The 21,400-nt window shown below is 40.3% G+C and overlaps 1 protein-coding gene across 1 annotated transcript in view; it reads right to left on the bottom strand.

Annotated features, from left to right (window-relative positions):
* Positions 1–6,948: 6,948 nt before the first annotated feature.
* Positions 6,949–21,400, bottom strand: part of DMXL2 (Dmx like 2) — a 155,397-nt gene continuing 140,945 nt past the window's right edge. The window contains exons 34-43 of the mRNA XM_081109000.1: positions 17,505–17,591; positions 17,302–17,423; positions 16,129–16,267; positions 15,391–15,451; positions 15,140–15,267; positions 14,319–14,396; positions 12,415–12,506; positions 11,694–11,746; positions 9,279–9,496; positions 6,949–8,331 (exon numbers count right to left, since the gene is read on the bottom strand). Of these exons, the coding sequence (XP_080965126.1) occupies positions 8,122–8,331; positions 9,279–9,496; positions 11,694–11,746; positions 12,415–12,506; positions 14,319–14,396; positions 15,140–15,267; positions 15,391–15,451; positions 16,129–16,267; positions 17,302–17,423; positions 17,505–17,591 (1,188 nt within the window). The 3' untranslated portion in view covers positions 6,949–8,121. The remainder of the gene's footprint in view (positions 8,332–9,278; positions 9,497–11,693; positions 11,747–12,414; positions 12,507–14,318; positions 14,397–15,139; positions 15,268–15,390; positions 15,452–16,128; positions 16,268–17,301; positions 17,424–17,504; positions 17,592–21,400) is intronic.

Below are 21,400 nucleotides of genomic sequence, written 5' to 3'. Positions count from 1 at the left end.
AGTGGATCTCCCAGGAGGGGCAGTGCTGGTCAGGTTTGAAGGGAGCTGGCGGGGTGGCCCTGCTTTAAAGCCACACAACTCAGTATTCTGGATTTTGCCCAGACCTCAGTAAGCATCTGCGCTTTTCAACTCTTCATCCAGGAAGTCACTTATCTCTGTTTCATTAAGGACATTTCCTGAGGTTTTACCTTCTGCTTTCATCTGAAACTTACTCCTTTGTTTTCTTTCATTTCCCTTAACTCTCTGTTGTATTGTATTCATTAGACAAAAAGAGCCATCTTTCCTAAGTCTGTAAGGAATGTCATGTAGGAGATGAAATGTGTTTTTCAACCCTGCCCTAGTTCTTGGTTGTCTTGCAAACCTTTGTGATTTTCCATGCAGCCTGTTTTATTTCTAGTGATTCCCAGTAATTGAGGCTGTGCCAAGAGCCAAGACCTGTCAGTGTCTCAAAGCAGAGGAGCTCCTAGATTCAGGCTGCTTAGAAGCCAGACCCTCAGGCAGCACCTTTTAAAGCTTATAAACACAGGATGGGGCTAAAGTGGGTTTACAGTTTTGAGTATGCAAAACCCAGAGTTTATTCTTATACTAGAGGCCTGGTGCACAAAATTCGTGCATAGGAAGGGTCCCTAGGCCTGGCCGGCAATCAGGGCCAATCAGGTTTCCCGCCTCCCCGCCTCCTCCTTCCCTCAATGCCAGTGCGCCACCACCGCGAGGTTCCCCCCTTCTCTCACCACCTCCCCCTCCTCTCCTCACCTTCCCCTTCTCTCACCACCAGTGCTGCCATTGCAGTTCCCCCTCCCCAACCACCTCCCTGCCTCCCCACCTCCTCCTTCCCTTGCTCCCTCAGTGCCCTGCCGCCACAGCTGGTGGCCTGCCATGTTTCGTGCTGCCCCCTGATGGTCAGCACACATCATAGCAAGCGATTGAACTCCCATTCTCCGGGTCGAACTCCCGAGGGGACACTTTGCATTTTAGCCTTTTTTATATATAGATTATTATTTATTAATTGTTATTTTCCATATGAACAACTTAAATGTACTTTATATACAGTGTTGTGGGAACATAAGTGTATGTCCCACAGGCCATCAGAACGAGGTGATTTAGAAGTGTCCCTTGGGCAGCAGTTGCAAAAGTCAGGGTACCAGACAGGTGTATAAGCTCCTCTATAGGAGATACAAGAAACCTGGAATGAGGCAGAGGGATAGCAGTATGATGGCGTCCACTGGCCTTCATCACTGGAGTGTGCCTAAGTAGGCCCCTAAATGTGTGCAAAACCAGATGCCTGTCCTCAGGCCAAAGCTCCATGACAAGCAAACAGGCCTTTCATAGAAACACTGAGGGTGTGTTTCATTGCGTCTGTGCCGTGCCTCGAGGGTGGTAGCCAGTCAAGAACTACTTGTTGTTACTAGTCCCATAGGACCCAGAAATGCAAGACCTGCTGGCCATTAAAGCAAGGCTCCCAAAGAACGTCCCCTGGTCACAGCTGTAAAGGTTGGAGTGCCATAGGAGGGTACAACTCCGTGTTGGTAGATACCAGTGAGCTGGAAAGAGGCGGAGGGAGAGTGCAAGGAAGGCACTCACCAGCCTCTGTCCCCAAAGAGGAGGACCCCATCAGACCTTTAGATGTGTGTTAAGGGCCTGCCCCTCGCTGGTGTTTTAAGCTAAGAAGCCTCTTTCACTTATAGTCTGGGTGTTCATGGGCTGGCTGTGCTGGGTCAGTGTGGAAACCACTTAAGAGCCATGTGTCATTTGTTTAGCTTTGTGGGTCTGTGGGCATGAGCGCCATTGGATTTCAACGCTAGATGTTTTGGGGTCTTATCTCTCACATGCATATCTTAAAAGTTGGGGTGCCTGATATGTGATCAAAGCCCTTTGCCCCTTAGGGAGAAGCTCTGAGTTTAGGATCCTCTTATGTCACCATTTTGAACCAGAACCCACCACTGGAATTTGATAGGGATTGTATTGGGTAGTATGGATATTTTAACAGTGTCAATTCTTTTAAGCCATAAACATGGAATATCTTTCCACTTATTTGTGTCATCAGGCCAGCAGGGGAGGGCAATTAGGGATGACCAGGCCAGCAGGGGAGGGCAGTTGGGGGTGACCAGGCCAGCACGGGAGGGCAGTTAGGGGTGACCAGGCCAGCAGAGGAGGGCAGTTGGGGGTGACCAGGCCAGCAGGGGAGGGCAGTTGGAGGTGATCAGGCCAGCAGGGGAGCAGTTAGACGTCAATCAAGCCGGCAGGGAAGTGGTTAGGGGCTGATCAGGCTGGCAGGGGAATAGTTAGGGGGTTATCAGGCTGTCAGGCAGAAGTGGTTAGAGCAGCCGTGGGCAAACTATGGCCCACGGGCCGGATCGGCCTGTTTGAAATGAATAAAACTATTGAAAAAAAAGACCGTACCCTTTTATGTAATGAGGTTTACTTTGAATTTATATTAGTTCACACAAACACTCCATCCATGCTTTTGTTCTGGCCCTCCGTTCCAGTTTAAGAACCCATTGTGGCCCTCGAGTCAAAAGGTTTGCCCACCCCTGGGTTAGAGGCAATCAGGCAGGCAGGCAGGTGAGTGGTTGGGAGCCAGCAGTCCTGGATTGTGAGAGGGATGTCCAACTGCTGGTTTAGGCCTGATCCCTGTGGGTCCCAGATTGGAGAGGGTACAGGCTGGGCTGAGGGACAAGCACCCCCACCCCCCGTGCACGAATTTCATGCACCGGGACTCTAGTATGCATATAGGTTCCCAAGTTACTCTCTTCCCCACCCCATTTTTATCAAAACTGGAAAATATCTGGACATTACTTCTTTGCTTTTGTGTGTTTTTTAAATCTTTATTGAAAATATTACATATGTCCCTTTTCCCCCCCATTAACTCCCTGCTAGCTCTCCCCTCCTTTCCAGGCCTTTACTGCTCTATTGTCTGTGACTATGGGTTATGTATATATGCATACAAGTTCTTTGATTGATCTCTTTCCACTCATCAACCCATCCTCTGACTTCCCTCTGAGATTCAACAGTCTGTCCCATGCTTCTATGTCTCTGAATCTATTTTGTTCATCAGTTTATTTTGTTTATTAGATTCCACATATGAGTGAGATCATGTGGTACTTGTCTTTCTCTGATAGGATTATTTTGCTTATCATAATACTCTCCAGGTCCCTCCATGCTGTTTTAAAGGGTAACACATACAGTGGGGCCTTAACTTATGAGTTTAATTAGTTCTGAGACCAAGCTCATTAAGGAGCTCGTTAAGGAGCTCGTTAACTCAAATTACTCTATCAACTCAATGCAAAAAATCAGCCGAGAGACAGCTGGTATCTCAAAGAACTCGTTAGTCGGGACACTCGTAAGTCAAGGCCCCACTGTATTTCTTTTTTACTGCTGCATAGTATTCCATGGTGTAAATGTTCCACAGTTTTTTTGGACCTTATTTCAATTATATTTTTTACTCTTCTTTTCCTCCAGTGACCCCAATGACACCTATATTAGGCTGCTTAAAGTTATCCCCTAGCTTACTGATGCTGTGCTCATTTTGTTCCAGTGTTTGTTTCATTTTGTATAGTGTCTATTGCCATGTCTTCATATTCACTAATCTTTCCTTCTGCAATGTCTAATCTGTGATTCTCCACCATTGTATTTTTCATATTGGACACTGTAGTTCTTATTGCTAGACATGTGATTTTTTTAAAATGTCTTTTATATCTCCAGTTAACATGTTTAATCTCTTCTCCAGCTTCTTGTACATAAAAATATAGTTGTAACTATTTTGATATCCTTTCTAATAATTTCATCACCTGTTATTTATGGATTTTTTGAGAGGTTGATTTTTCTGTTTATAGCTCATATACTTCTACTTTTCATGCCTGGTAATTTTAATTGAATGTCAGACATTGTGAATTTTACCTTGTTGAGTGCCGGATATTTTTGTATTCCTATAATTATTCTGGAGCTTTGCTGAGAGATGCAATTTAGAAAATAGTTTGGTCCTTTCCTTTTTTAGCATTCTTGGGTGGAACCAAAGCAGTGTTTTGTTAAGGATTCATTTTGTCCGATTATTGCAGCAAAACTCTTCTGAATACTCTGCCTAATGCCCTATGGGTTGAAGTTTTCCAGTTTTGTTGGTGAAAATATAAACTATTTCAAGCTTTCTATGATCAGACCCTAGTCCTTTAGATGGTTCTTTGACTGGCCACTAGTTTTTTACACATGTGCACTGATTCATATTCAGCTGAATACTGGAAGTAGGTCTTCTGCGGTTCTCTCTCTATGCAGCTCACTTGTCTGGCCTGTGAACTCGAGCTAACGTGCACTCCCGACTCCCAGTTCTCTTTGGCAACTCAGAGAGGCTGCCAGGCAAAGGGGCCCTGCCTGGTCTACCCTCCCTAAGTGGTATGTTGGGATAATAACAATGTTAATAGTGTCTCAGGGATCACTGTCCTTCACTGCCTGATGTCCAATGTCTTGAGACCATTTTTTTTAATATAATTTATTTTTGTTTTGTTTCAAGCAAGAGGGCAAATCTAGAGTCTCTTATTACTCTTACCTGACAGAGGAACTGCTCTCCATCCTTTTGAAAGCTCTCAGTCAAAGCATGTTAGGCTTAAAGTATCCTGCCTGGCTGGATTGCTTGCGCCAGTTTTTTTGTTTTCTTTTATATATTGGTATATTGATTTCAGAGAGGAAGGGAGAGGGATAGAAACATCAATGATGAGAGAGAACCACTGATCAGCTGCCTCCTGCATGCCCCACACTGGGCATGTGCCCTTGACTAATGGTATATGGAATCGAACCTGGGACCCTTCAGTCCATGGCCAACGCTCTATACACTGAGCCAAACTAGCTGGAGTGCTTGGGCCAGTTCTGCCGTGGGGATTGGGGTCATAAAGCTTCTCACAGGTTGTTTTTCCCTTTGGGTCCTCTTGTTAGTGTGCATACGCTGACCTTCCCTTACTTTGGAGCAACACTAGAACCCAGACTGAGACTTGAGTTTTGGGTAGAAAGCAGATCAGAAAGGGTTTGATGGTTTGCATCAGGTGCTACGTCCTTGTTCCTACATACAAAAATCCACCTGGTAATACATGCCTAGCTTCTCTCAGAGAGTCCACGGGGATCTGTGAACAGGATTTACACATCTGCAGAACAAAGTTTACAATATAATATAGGCTAAGTGGGTGTGAACTCTGGTCAAACTAAATTAGAGTCTTTATGCCTCTGAGTTATATTACTCAATTTCTCAAAGTCTTAACTTTTTCACCTGTAAAATAGGGTTTAAAAATATATTGTCTCTAACAAAAAGATAGTATCTGATAGGTTGTTTTGTAGGTTAAGTAAGATAATCTATATGAGTTGCTTAACTCAGGGCTGTATGCAATAAGAACTCAATAAATGATCACCATTATCATAATTTCCCTAGGAAAAAATGCCATTATAATTCCATTTCAATCTCAGAGCTGAACAGTCTTAATCCAGCAATCTCACTCTTAGGTATTTCACCAAATGAGTTGAAAAAAACTTATGTCCACACAAAAACCTGTTCACAAATGTTTATAGCAGTTTTATTCATAATTGTGAATAAAAGCAACCAAGTTTCTTCTAAAGGTGAATAGACAAACTGTGGTACATAGAACATTATTACTGATATGAAGAAACCTTAATACATATCGCTAAGTGAAGGAAGCTAATCTAAAGCAGCTGCATAGTATATGATTCCAACTATATGACATTCTGGTAAAGGCAAATTATGGAGACAGTAAAAAGATCAGTGGTTGCTAAACTTTAGGGTAAATGGGGAGAAATGAATAGGTGAACTCGGGCGTTTAAGGGCAATGAGACTATTCTGTATGATTCTGTAATACTGGATACGTGATATTATGCATTTGTTGAAACAGAACTGTACAACGCGAAGGGTGAATGAAGCTTAATGTAATCCATTGACTTTACAGTGCAACAACACTGGTTCATTAGTTATAACAAATGCATCACACTAATGCAAAATGTTAATAAGGGAAACTGATGAGGGGAGTAGATGGAAACTCTTGTGGTATTGGCTCAATTTATTATTACTATTGTTGTTGTTGTTAATCTTCACCTGAGGATATTTTCCCATTGATTTTTAGGGAGAGTGGAAAAGAGAGGGAAAGACAGAGAGAAACATCGATGTGACAGAAGCACATCGATTGGTTGCCTCCTGCATGAGTCCCAACCAGGACCGGGACCGGGGAGGAGCGTGCAACTAAGGTATGTGCCCTTGACCGGAACTGAACCGGGACCCTTTGGTCTACAGGCTGACACTTTATCCACTGAGCCAAACTGGCTAGGGCAGCTCAATTTTTTTATAAACCTAAAACTTCTAAATTTTTAATTAAAAAAACAAACACAAATTAGTAACATGGTAGATTACAGTAAAGCAATAGCTTAAAGAAAGTGGCAGCAACCAATAGTTTTAAAATTTCAGTTTGAAAATTCTATTACCTTACAGATTCCAACTGAATTAGCTGGGACTAGTTCAGTGTAATATATACAACGCTGGAGAGGATGCAACATATACAGGTTTTTGTATACTAAACTGAGGTATGTGTACGTACATGTTTTCAATTTTTTTCAAATTTGTGTTCCCATGTATTCAAGCGTGTCTCCTTCTTTCCCTCACTACTCCACACTCCACTTAAGCACCATTCCCAGCTCAGCGTCAGCACCAAAGTCTGCAGTTCAGTAAGTGAGAAGGTTAGTTCTTACCCAGATACATCCCCACCTTGAGCGCCCTACCCTCTCTATTTGGGTTGCCACTGTGTCCCATTTCCTAGAATGGCTTCTGATGAAGAAGGTACACAGTAAATATTCGTGAATGAATGAACTTAACAGCTTAAAAGTTCTCTAAAAGTTAAACAGTTTATCACATGTAAAATGATCCCAACAGTTTAAAACATTATCCAAAAATGCCAGACCAAACTAAGGTAAAACTCAAATTACATTTATTTTTCTTTTACATACATATTGCACAGCCTGAACATCACATTGCCTTCAGAGAAAAGTGCTTTTATGCCATTATATTTTACTATTTACCGCACAGGCATTAAGCATTCTCATTAAAATGATGAGACAATTTGCTGGTAAACATTTAAACACACAGACATTGGTTTCAATAGCTTAACGTATTTTTGGTCATAACCAAGGAGGTACAGCAAAATAGGACAACACTGGCTAATATTTTACAAGCAAATAATATTTAATTCTGCAGAGTCTATACAATAGGCGGTGGTAATAAATAATATCACCAATGTCATCAACTATTAACTGGCCACAAAAAGCCTAACATTCATTTTAAGTATGATATGGAATGTTCTATTGGTGTAGTTTCAACATAGCCTTAAAATGTTATGGGTGTTAAATCGTGAATACATGAAAAGAAAAAGTACTACACTGATATGTTTTGGTTAATTACAAATGTGTCATGTTCACGTTATTACATTCTAACATGAAGGCAAATGTTTAAATAGAAAAACTAGCAGTCCAAACAATGTGAATGTGCAAATCGTAAGGAAAACATTGCATTTAAATTTGCACTCATTTGCAAGTTACAGTAGTAGCTCAGTTTACACACTAACAGGAAACATATTCAGCAGGAAAGCATGGGAACGACCTGGCTGGTCACTGCACACTCTGAGCTCAGAAAGTGTCTCTGGTGATCAAGAGCTTCTAATACCTCATGACTGTCCTTCATTCAACAGAGGAGACTGCAGGCATGCTTCGGTCAGTGGTAAGAATAGGAAGAAAAATCTGAACCAGCAACATTTTCTCCCTTAATTTGGTACAAAGGTCCTTCTCATTATGATAACTTACTAATGTTTTCTGAGTCAGGTTTAATAAATGCTGTAAAGAACAGTACCCTTCATATGATACTAGGTTTGATTTTTTTAAGAACGTCAGCATGATAAAAGGTACATGCACATTCTAACAACCTGTATAGGCGATATTCAGCACAACACTCAGCTTGAATCAGATTCAATTTCTACAGAGATTCTCTGTATTGTTTTCAGTATGTTAACTGCTTGGAAAGCAGAAATGCCTAATTACTATAGTGTGTTTTTTAATTGAAATGTTTATAAAAATAAAGCTCCAATCTTTAATCTATAGACTGTCGAGAATCCTGGTAGGGATGTTAAAAGCATTGGGCAAGACCCTCGTTTTCAGAGTGCCGTCTGCCCCACAGGAGAAGAACCGATTGCCTTGGATGATGTCGATATGCATGACTCCCGCCCCAAGGTTTCTGAATATGGACTGTTTAGCATGTTCGTTTTTAAAGGAATGAATCAGACCATGGCCTGTCAATCTCCAAACCTGGTTTAAAAGAGGGAGAGTGAAAATAAAAAGTGTAAGTCACAAAAAAGGAGAGAAAGAACCAAAAGCAAAAAAACATGATCTTCACTTCTGTTTGTTGCCCCAGCTTTCCCACCCACTGACTCTTCCTAACAGCTTAGTCATCTGAGTGGTATTATTTTCAGGTAGCTAAGTACTGTCCTTACACTTTGCTGTCCCTTCTTTCAAATTTCTCTTCACATCCTTCTATAATTTCATATTAACCACATATACCCCATTTCTTTTTTTTTTAAATATATATTTTATTGATTTTTTACAGAGAGGAAGGGAGAGAGATAGAGAGTTAGAAACAACGATGAGAGAGAATCATCGATCAGCTGCCTCCTGCACATCTCCTATTGGGGATATGCCCGCAACCCAGGTACATACCCTTGACCGGAATCGAACCTGGGACCTCTCAGTCCGCAGGCCGACGCTCTATCCACTGAGCCAAACCGGTTTCGGCATATACCCCATTTCTAATTCAATTACATATTTAAGTTAACTCGATTAAATATGTTCCCAATGCTAAGCTAGGCCCTCGCAATATAAAAGAACAGTACCATCTCATTTATCCAGAAACCTCACCTCAACTACAAACAGAGTAAGGAACTGAGAGCAGAGGTGGGAGAGGGGAGGAGCTGAACTAATGTCACCAAAAAATCTAGGCCCTCATTAAACTCCTACACTTGACCCAAAATGCCTTAGAGAACTCTGTTTTAGCTATCCGGTTTTCCCAACCACAACAGTGTAGGAAGAACCACCTAGAAGGAAGGAAGGGTGGTCAGGAGACAGTGTCTCCACAAAGCCTCCCTTTATGCCCTCGTTTGCAAGAACACGTGGGGGTTTGAGAGTTTCTTCCCAAGCAGCCTTGACAGCAGATAAAGGCAACACGCAATAGAACATTCCAACCTGTGCTGCCAACTCACCTTTATGTTACCTTCTGCTGAACCTGTAGTAAAATATTCCTCACAAGGATCCAGAGCCAGTGCCTTAATGGCCGAGTCGTGTGCCTGGAATGTGTGGATGAGCTGTCTCTGCCTGATGTCAAAAAGGCAGACGCAGCCCTTCCTACCTCCAGATATCAGGAGCTGATGTTTTGGTGCATATTGAAGGACCGTGGCACCGTGCTCATGGCATGTGAAACCTGAAGAAAAACAAGAGCCTTTTCTTAAATTCTACCTTGGCAATTCTGATATGTAAATGTGCATTTAAATAATATAGAAATTAATATAGAGATTAGACACATTTTTCATTCTAATTTCTGTAATCATCCTATATAATAAAAGCCCAGTGACCAAAATGGCAGAACGACCTTTAAGACCAGAATGACTGCAGCCCCTTGCCCCTGCCAGCCCCACCCCCCAGTGAGGACCCCCCCACCCCAATCGGGGGCCCCCGTCAGGGCAGGCCAGCCAGTCCCCACCCGTACACTGGGCCTCTATCCTATATAATAAAAGGCTAATATGCAAATCGACTGAACAGTGGAATGACTAGTCACTATGATGTGCACTGACCACCAGGGGGCAGATGCTCAATGCAGGAGCTGCCCCCTGGTGGTCACTGTGCTCCCACAGGGGGAGCGCCGTTCAGCCAGAAGCTGGGCTCACATCTGGCAAGCACGGTGGCAGGAGCCTCTCCTCTGCGGCAGCGCTAACAATGTCCGACTGCCGGCTTAGGCCTGCTCCCCATAGGAAGCGGGCCTAAGCCAGTGATGGCGAACATTTTGAGCTCGGCGTGCCAGCATTTTGAAAAACCCTAACTTAACTCTGGTGCCATGTCACATATAGAAATTTTTTGATATTTGCAACCATAGTAAAACAAAGACATATTTCTGATATTTATTTTATATATTTAAATGCCATTTAACAAAGAAAAATCGACCAAAAAAGTGACTTTGCGTGTCACCTCTGGCACACGTGTCATAGGTTTGCCATCACTGGCCTAAGCCATCAGTCAGACATCCTCTGAGGGCTCCCAGACTGCGAGAGTGTGCAAGCTGGGCTGAGGGGACCACCCCCCCCCCCCCCGAGTGCACGAACTTCGTGCACCAGGCCTCTAATATGATCATATGATCGAAGTGTTAAAAACAATGCCAAGCAACGGCAGAAAAAAAATTCTTATCAGTAATCTCAATGTGAAAGCACACACACCAGAAGTTTAAACCTTAAGCCCAAATGAACTAAGTTATACTGCCTCATGGGAAGGATGTAGAAGCAAAAGTGCAGAGGAGACCAAGCTTCTCATGATGCACTTGCCATCTCACTGAGAGCCACCACTGACAAGTATTTATCCTCTCCCAGCTCCTGCCCAGACAGACACCTGGTAAAAATTCTTCTCAGGTAAGTAGCTGAAACTCAAGTACCACAATGTGAAAATGATCAGCTACACGTTAGGGAGTTAGTCTCCCAGGATTCTCTGCATTTTAAAGGTTAAAGACACAAACCACTAAGTGGCAAATCTTAAAAAGATGTTAAATAAAAATTGGGAAACAACTACACTTTTCAAAATCCACAAAAGCATAGTAAAAGACTGAGAAATCTTTCTGTTAAAAATAAAGAAAAAGAAACACAGAGTTAAGTGAAGAACAAGGTAAAAGAGCTAATAAATTCATTTCAGTTAAAAATAAAAAATAAATAAAAATACAGCCCTAGCTGATTAGAGTCAGCCTGAGGATCAAAAGGTCCAAGGTTCGATTCCGGTCAAGGGCACATGCCTGGGTTGCAGCTCAATCCCCAGTAGGGAGCGTGCAGGAGGCAGCCAATCAATGATTCTCTCTCATCATTGATGTGTCTATCTCTCTCCCTCTCCCTTCCTCTCTGAAATCAATAAAAATATAAAAATAAATAAATATAAAAATCCACCCAGCTTTAACCAGACTTATTAGATGGAGCATTCTTTCAACAGCGTCATGAGGAAGAGAGAGCATTAGAATACCAATTTGGAAAATATTGTCTTAAAGTAATATTTAAATGGTATTGCTCCTATTTCCAGCTCCTACTGTAAGGTTGACTTTTATGTTATGTTTAATTCTTTAAAATAAGATCTCATTTCTGTTGAGCTCAATGAACACTTTGCAACTAATTCCTTACACAGCCTTGTTAGTAACACTGCCCTCCATGCCACATTTTCTGACGAGAATACAACTCAAGGCTCCTCTAGACTAGCTGGATTTCTATGTCCCCACATCTTTACCTCAGCAACGTAGTCAGATATTCTAGTTAACTTCTAAATATTTCTCCACCATCAACCCATGTAATAAAACACTGACTAGATCCCCTGGTAAAATAAAACCAGGAAAGCATTCCTTCAGAGTGTATTAAAAGCCATAGGCCTTAACTCACCATGAATGAGGCTGTTTCCAGGTGGTATCAAAGTGTCCCAGAGGCATACATTTCTTATAAAGAAACAAAGAATAACAAAATTACATCATGAATAATTGTTCTAAGTCATCACTAGGGGCAAACTGTCTTCAAGTCAAATATCTTATTGAATCTTATCTTTTTTGTTAAATGTAGTGATTCTTAACTAGGACGAGGATAGCAGCTGGGATTGGGCTATATCTCTTCTAAGATTTTATCTTTTTCACATGCGCAGTTCTGTCCATGGTCCTCCTACCTCTGCCCTGTCTCATCCCCAAGCCCCACCCTTTTCCAGGACCGCTACCAGGAAACTGAGACATGATGTCCTGAGTAGAAGGGATGTTCCTATACCCGCAGGGGGAACAGCTGCTGGGATGTGAAGTTATTCATAGGCATGCATTGCCAATGAAAACTGTGTGAGGTCAAAGATGGTAAGAATGATGGCTACAGAGTGTCAAGTGCTTTTTAATCCTCAAGAACATGACAGTACTAACAGCAACGCAAAGAAATACTGGGTAGCTTTAACATAATAATTATACATGCGTATTGATAGACTAAATTAGGAATAATTTTTGTTTTTCTCTCTGGTAAGGAAAACTAACCAAAGAAAGTTTTTGTATTCCTGGGGTGGAAAAAGCCTCCAAGAACACCTGTCTGCCAAAAACCCCCACTAATTTCTTATTTTGCTTTTCTGTCAACCTACCTGTTGTCATTGGATTGTCCAGATGTGGCAACTAGACTTGAAGAGGTAATAAATGCAAAGTCACTTGTGGCTTTACTGTGGCACTGCCAAGTCTATGGGAAACCAAGTGCAGTGGATGTTATCTAAACATCCAATAAAATGGTACAGTAAAAACACAGTTCTGCGAATAATATACTATACGTATGAGCTAAGAACAGTCTTTTCAAAGTCGAGAATAAGGAATAAGTGATAGTAAGAGAATTAGCAGTCATTTGCGTATTATTTGGCTAATACCCAATTTTTTTAAAACTGGAAAGGGATGAAAAAAACAGGGAATTAAAGGTTATATTTTTTAGAATACATAGCAAAGGTACCAAGCACATGAACTTCATATAATTAAATGGCTTGGTTAAGGGCCCAATCAAACAATTTTAGTACTAATCTCAAATATACTTAATAAACTTTAAAAATATAAATCATAATAAACAACCACCCAGGGAGAAAAACTCTTACATACCCTCTTGTATTAGACCACAACAGGAAGGACTTAAGTCACCTTAACTTTGTAACCAGCCACCTTCCTTACCACCTCCCTGGCTCCCTACCCACACCTCCTGGTGAAGTTTAGTTCTTATAAAAACAAGCTCAAAAGTGAGTGATTCAACAAATAGCCCAGAGGTGTAAGGCTGTCCCAAACCGCTCCTACGGCTATTCAGCACCGTGGAAACCATTTACCGAGTCAGGCAGAACTTTTCTTGTTGGATTAGCTGGATGAGTAGAAGTTTGGAAGTGAGGACCCAGAAGAAGGATGTCAGGGTATTTTAAAATAAAACATATTTTTCTATTTTAAATTATTATGGGAGAGATCTGACTGAAGGTAAATGATAGTCAAGATCACTTCCATTTCTGTAAAGACTTTATGATACAGTCTGTAGTGTACCAATTTAAGAGAAATGTTATGTATATGAAATATGTGGATAGTCTAAAAAAAAAAAAAATTTAAAGTATTTTGGAATCTATCCAAACCCTGGAGGTTTAAGACACTATGGTTCAAGACACTATAAAATCAAAACATATGAAGTGGAAGTTCTGCATAGAATAGCACGATTTTTCACCTCTCTTCCTGCCTCACCCACCCAGTGAAAATATGCTTGTCTGTATCACCATGTGTTTGTAGTATGATTTGGATTCATGAATAAAGCAGCCTATTGGGATTGGTTATTTTATAATCTACTAAACAAAATTCTGGGGAAAACTGGAATACAGTTGGCCCTCCATATCTTCAGGTCAAAAATATATATTTTTTAAAAGTTACACTGTTGCTGGTGTATATCTGTAGTTAGGTAGGCCAGAGATGGCTACATCAGTACTGAACATGTACAGACTTTTTTCTTGTGATTATTCCCTAAACAATATAGTATAATAGAACTATTTACATAAAACTTATATTGTATTAGGTATTATAAGTAATTTAAAATATACAGGAGGATGTCTGTAGGTTATATGCAAACACTAAAAGCCATTTTACATAAGGAATTCCAGCACCCACAGATACCAACGGATGACTGTACCTGCAACCTGTCTGATTCTTAACACAGGTATCACTACAAAATTCTATCAATAAAAATAGAATTTTCAAAATAGATAAACGTGTAATGAAAATGTATCCTATGTAGGACTATGCTAATGAAAATCTTGTGAAAATTTCCAAATCTAATGGTTGCCCTTCAGCTGTGAAAAGCAGGGTTGTTGTTTTTTTTCAGGTCATTTCAATCTTAAACCAGGGCAATGATGGGTTCTGGGCTGTGGTTGCTGGACAGACTGTCTCTTTCTAACCAGATCCACCAATGAGATTCACTGTCTGAAACAGACACTTCATAAGCAATTGGCCTCTGCATGCTCTAGGAATGCTCAGTGATACTCACCATATAAGGTTTAGGATTCGCTGCAGTTTGGTTTACTTGCCAGATACTCAGAAAACCTTCTCCATCTGCAACACCACACTGTGAAAAAGGCATAAGTATTAAACACAGCTTCTTAGCATCCATCTCACAGGTAAGAGCATTTATGGAAACCAGAGGCTCTTAGCCTGTTCTTAACTAATATTCTGTCTACACATATGTTTCTGTTGCTGTAGGTCCCAAGAAGGTCCAAATACTATAAATACCCTGCCACCTTTAAAAAAAAATCCTCACTTGAGGATATGTTTATTGATTTGAGAGAGAGAGAGAAATCTATTGGTTGCTTCCTGTATGCATCCCAACTGAGGATCAAACCCACAATCTTAGGCATGTGCCCTGACCAGGAATCGAACCTGCCACCTTCTGGTGTGGGGACATGCTCCAAACAACTGAGCCACCCAGCCATGGCCTGCTGCCTTTTAAATACTTTCCCACACCGATGTTACTGTTCTCCAGTATTCTGTAGTACAATTCAGTAAGAAACTGGAAGGTTTCTCTCAGGTGCTTGAATGTGCTTATAGGCACCACCAACACTCTCAACAGAGTTCTTTACCCTCTCAGAATACTTAGTATCTTTAAGAGGATAATTAATTAATCCACACAAAATTTTGTGAATTTATGCTGTTTTTGGGAGATGAGGGGGTAAAGAGACACCAACAAACTACTTGCTCGGCTTAAACACAGGGTCACTGAATTTGCTTTTAGATGTAGTTTTACTAACCATTTCCTCATGAACAGCCACAATTATTTTCAGATGAGTTTAGCAGTAATCCCCAAGAACTAACCTTGTTGCCTTGAGAATTAAAATACAGTCTGGTTACTCTTGCATTGCCAGCTTGGCGGAAACAGACAAGTTGCTGCGGTCGTGTCCATTCAAACATGCGCACACTGCCGTCCTGAGCACCCGTAAGATCTGAAACACGAGAGGAAAGGCAAAAGAGAAGAAACAAAGAAGCCGAAGAAAGTTCCAATATTTTCCATTCTATAAAACAATTTCAAAATGACACAATCTTTGGACCATAAATAAAATACTTACAGTATTGATGGACAGGGTGTGAGGTCATTCTCTTAACATTATGTAGATTCCTTTTCATAAGCTTTAAAAGAAGATAATAAAAATGAATTTATTTTGTGCATAACAGAAGAGGTGAGGAGGGATATGATTCATGCCACCTCTAATTCTGATAACATTTATTCTTTCACAACTGGCTAATTACTGAAATAAATCCTGTTGTGGATTTTTTGAACCACTTAATGTATGACACTTGTCTGAACAGCCTGTGGAAGCAAGTCACTTGCTGGCAGAGCCCCGGCCCGTGTGCACGGTGAGGACACCAGGCACTTCATTTAGTGATAAAGGGAATTATCCTCCAAGTGCCCCTCCCTGAAGACAATGAGGAGTATCTATCTCCAGGGTCTTCACAGAACATGAGAAGGGGACGCCTTCAACTACAATGACTAGCAATGCTACTGATGCGCTTTCACACACTTAGACATGAATTCCTTGTTGACTCTACGTTTTCACTCTGTGCCTCTCAGTTTGCTCATCTATAAAATGACAATGGGGCGTAATAACAGCACCTCGCACCTAGGGTTGTGGTGAGAAAAAGCATGCATCTGACATGGAAACTCACAGTATGTTGGACTTTACTATTATATGATCTACTAACTGGCCACTGCCCTAACCTCCTGGATCACTCCTAGGTCAAAGTGATTTCAACTTATTTTGAGAGAGTCCATACCCAGAAAGGACACCTAATATGAAGTGACATACCACGCTAGCTCCAGTGCTAGTCTGTCCACTGCCCAGCCAGGGCAGAGATGAAAGTGGATGCGCCGGATTTGCTGAGTAGGCTGATGTACTGGGTTGATGAAGAGTGGTAGTGGAACCACGATAATCAATATCATCTGAACTGTGAAAAACATTTATGTGTTATTGTGAAAATTCCTTTCTCTCTTAACACATTCCAATTATAGAACTTATGTACACACAGGACAGTGTTTATGTAAAAATAAAGAAAGAAATATCCATGAGGAAAACTTAAGTATATGTCCTAATCATAACCAATTTTCTTTCTGGTTAACTTTTTCCATTATCCAAATATAAATTTAGTCAAATGTTCAGTGATAAATTTATTATTACACAAGTTGGAACAAATGTTTGTTTTGGAATATTTAATACAGATTTTCTTTTTAGAAAAAGAGTATATGTTCTCTTCAAGTAGAGTAATCCCATGTATCAAATTCATACACTTTAAAGAAATTTGAATTTAAAGATTTTTTAGAGTAAGATATTATCACATAAAAATGTTAATTTTTATGATGGTTATATCTACCCTGAAGTGTGATACTGAAATCTAGTTATATTATATACTGACAAAGTAGAAAACAGAACAGGAGAAAGGTTATCATGGTACCATTCCCAAGCACATAAAATTTTCGAGAGTCCAGAAAAAAGCAAGAGGGAGGGCGAATGTGGAGGGGAAACCCCAAAAAAGGAAAGTGTTACAAAATGTTTGGTACAGTGTCCACATTTTTATCTGTAAAAAAGGTAGGCCTATAAGGAGATAAGAAGAAACACTGGAAATTACTCAGTAAACATGCTTCGTCAGTCTAATGAATACATTTGTGTATATGGCCTTTTGCTTTAATTATCCAGATCAGCTGAATTTACTGAATATTGTGTAATTCCTGGCATTTCTTTGGGGTTAAATGTCAAAGTGGCAACTGTCAACATTAGACTTTGGTGTTGGGAGATTATTCTGACTCAATGAGTAAGTAGTTCAGGGTCTAATGGAACAAGTGTGAGTAATTTGCTTATGTCTGTCTCCTACCCAAATGAAGGTAGATAAAAATATACTTTCCAAGATAATTCAAATCATGTGCAAAAACATTTAACATTTTGAAGAAAACTGCATTTAAAATTGACTACGTAACACAATCCAACCTTTTGGATTCTCTGTCATATTCTTCTCCAATCCACATGTATGACTGACAGGCCAGTAGAGAAGTAACATCGAGTTCTTGTACATCATGTGTTGAAGCCAAAACAATTTCATTATAGTTTGCCTGTAAAGCAAAGGCAGAGTCAATAATTCAGTCAATTTCACTAAAAAGAACAATATTCTTTATAATAACTAACGCTTTTACCTTGTTAATAGAAAATGCCATAATCATGTCTGATTCCTTATGAATTATTTTTGCCTTTCCACCTGGATAACCCAGATCAGCTTCAACCTGCAAAACATTTGTCGGCAATTATAGTTGTTGCAGCACAGCTCTGTGTAGAGATCTGCACTTCCCACAACATTAAAAAAAGGGTAAGGAGAAAATGCAGCAGCAGCAGCAAGTAAAAAGGGAGTAGTAATTTTACTGTATTGAAAATTAGCTTTGGAATTAACTTAAATTTGCTGGTGCCCTGTAATCATTCAATTATAAATATTTCCATTCTGATTATAGGATACTGATTAATTGCCATAAAAGATAGGTAGCATAGTCTTCACTAGTATTTACAGCAGTAATATTGTCTCTCTTACCTCTTCCAAAACAGTCAAAGATACTGTAATAAGAATGTGTAGACATAAGAGGCATGAGTAAAGGAAAAAAGACATAGAAAGACAAAGGAGTCACATAAGAAATAAAATGTTAAGGTGATGAGACAGGACTAAGGAGAAGTTGGAAAGAAAATAGAAAGGAATGAAGGAAACTGATGACAGGAAGGTGCAGTGGCTTAGGGTCAAAGGTGACAGGAAGGAAAGAAGAGGCAGAATCAAGAAGAAAGATAGAACCCAGCTGGTGTGGCCCAGTGGTTGAGGGTTGACCCAAGAACCAGGAGGTCACGGTTCATTTCCCACTCAGGACACATGCCTGGGTTGTGGGCTCGAACCCCAGCAGAGACGTGCAGGAGGCAGTCAATCAATGGTTCTCTCTCATCATTGATATTTCTATTTCTCTCTCCCTCTCCCTTCCTCTCTCTGAAGTCAATAACTTATAAAAAGAAGATAGATAATCATGTTTAAGAACAGACTGAAAAAGTGACCTAAGTAGAGATGGAACAGAAAGCAGGAAAGAGAAGAACCAGTGGCAGGGAGAGCCAGACCTAGTGCAGCTTTTCCTGCCGTGTGTCACTGAGGTGTATGGGTGCAATGAGTACTCTGACTAACTGGGCAGGTAATGGTTAGTATTAGAGATCAGGCATTAGTTCCTTGCACTTGAAAGAATGAGCTAAATACAAGAGCTTGGAATACTACCTTGCTGTGGCAATCTTCTGCTACGGAGTTTTGTTTGACATGCTCCACATGTTCTTCTACAAACTAAGTAACACCACACCGTCACAAACACAAAGCCATGCATGAAACAAAATTATAAAGAGAATGAAAAATTTCAAACTGCAATGGTCACTCCATCACTTAAAGATGGTAAAATGAATTTGCAAAGTTTCCTTTTAAAAGAAAAAAGTCATGAAAGAAATTAAACTGAGTAAAATGTGATGTTATCACATAAACACAACACAAAGCAAACCAGGCAAAATTAAAGTTAATGTAACTGTTATATATATAAAAACTTTCAAAATAAAAACTAGTTATTTGTATATCAGTTATATAACTAAAAGTTCTAACTTAAACTGTAATATACAGTTAGAAGTAATACTTCTGCTCTGTTGTGGAAACCTCTGAAGGTTTGATCAGAGCAATACACTCCTGAAGTGGCTGTTTTACTTAAAGCCAAAAGGACCAAATTCTCTGCCCCTGCTGTCAGCAGCTGCTCAGGAGCTCTGGGGATGCTGCACCTGACAGTGAGGGAGGAAACGTGTGCCAGGGCCAAACTGCAGAGCAACCTATTTGCCTGCATCACACAGCCGAGTCTGTCACATCGATCAGTTTCACCAACACCTGTTTTGTGGAATATTCTTAATATAGCCAATGAGTAAAACTTCCATGTGAATTCATCTAAAATTTAGGCATTTCTCAGAAGAATTTTATTATTAAGTCTTTTTTTAATTAGCCAGCATGTTAGCACTTTTAGGATTAGTTTGCCAATTTTACTAATCCACTAAATTCACCAAATTTATTGATTACCAAAATCCTATTTAATGATTTAAAAAGATAAAACTCTCTTAGTAGATGGGTAGTTTGTTTTTTAATCCTCACCTGAGCACATATTTTAATTGATTTTTTAGAGAGAGAAACATGGACGTGAGCGAGAACATCCATCACTCCCTCTCTCTCTCCACTGCCACCACTACTGGCCTCGACCTGACTCAGGATAGAACCCACAACCTTTCAGTGCATGGGACACTCCAACCAATGGTGCCACACCGGCCAGGGCGAGTAGGTAGGTAGTTTTAATAATGTTGCACATTTCTGAACTTAGTGACCAGTTTCTATTTTGTCTTAACAGCTTTAACATTTTTTCCTAATGAAAACAACTTTTCAGCAGATCTATGAGATACCATACAGTGGCCACTAAACATATGTGGCTACTTAAATTTGAATTAAATACAATTAAAACTTCAGTCCCTCAGTCACACCAACCACATTTCAGCTGCTCAATAACCATCTGTGGCTGGTGACTACTAGTACAGAAGAGACAAATTTCCATTGTCACAGAAAATTCTATTTGACAGCACTGCACAGAATTTCATTCAACAATTTAAAATTCAAGTTACAAAAGAGGCCCTGCCAGTATGTTCAATGGTTAGAACACCAGCTTGCACGCCGAAGGGTTGCAGGCCCGATTCCCGGTCAAAGGTGGGTACCTGGGTTGAGGGTCCCACAGTACTCTGTTGCAGGTTTAATCCCCAGCCCGTCAGGGAGCATGTGAGAGGCAACCAATCAATGCGTTTCTCTCCCTCCCTTCTACTCTCTCTGAAAATTGGTGGAAAAAATAACTTCTGATGAGGATTAACAACAACAAAACAAACAAAAAGGTACAAAAGGGTACATGATAAAAATTATTCCTCCCATCCAAACTTCCAGCTATGTACTTCCTTTCCGTAGAGCAGTGGTTCTCAACCTTCCTAATGCCGTGACCCTTTAATACAGTTCCTCATGTTGTGGTGACCCCCAACCATAAAATTATTTTTGTTGCTACTTCATAACTGTAATTTTGCTACTGTTATGAATCATCATGTAAATATCTGATATGCAGGATGTATTTTCATTGTTACAAATTGAACATAATTAAAGCATAGTGATTAATCACAAAAACAACATGTAATTATATATGTGTTTTCTGATGGTCTTAGGCGACCCCTGTGAAAGGGTCATTTGACCCCCAAAGGGGTCGCGACCCACAGGTTGAGAACCACTGCCGTAGAGCCAACCAATCCTTACATAGCATTTGAAGAAATGTTCTATTTATCTCTGTCCTACCTCCCTGCCCATGAAGACCCTAGGCTGGTACAAAAATAGCAGATAACACACATTTGGCTGCTGATCCCAAGAGCACAGAGACTGAGGGGTATAAAGGATGTGGAGGCTTAAGGAAGAGGGAAAGAACAGAACTTGAACGGCATGGGCAAGACAAGAGTCTGAGGGTCCAAACAACCTCAACCCCCGGATTCCCACAGTAATCTGAGGCTCTGACAATCCAACCCAATCAAACTGCTACAAACCTTACGACTAATTAAAGCATATTTTCAATAAGTCATTATGTTTAGTAATTTGAAGAACTAAATACAAAGAAAACGGATCCTTCAATGAACTAGTTTTCTGTGAATAAAGAGACCTTTAATTAAACAAGTATCTATTTTTTTAAACCTATTTCTTAGATTTCTGTATCTTATTTTATGGCATTTGGACTCAGCATCACTACAGAACATGGTGTAAACAGTGGGTTACATGAAAGAGGAAATGAATTTGGCTCTGATTCCCCTAACAAATCCTACATCAATAATTTTAATTTTAATAAACCCCATCAGGGTTTATTGTTTATTATCAAAAAAGACTTAAAAGAATCTCTATAGTTCAATCCCCCGATTCCTACGTAAGTACATAAATTTTAACTCCAGAGGGAAAATAAAAGACGTCACAGGGCTGACCACC

The sequence above is a fragment of the Myotis nattereri genome (assembly GCF_964212035.1).
Source record: "Myotis nattereri genome assembly, chromosome: 1".
In the NCBI taxonomy this organism is placed as follows: Eukaryota; Metazoa; Chordata; class Mammalia; order Chiroptera; family Vespertilionidae; genus Myotis; species Myotis nattereri.
Note: the sequence above shows the minus strand (reverse complement) of the source record. Positions and strands in the feature narration are given on the sequence as shown.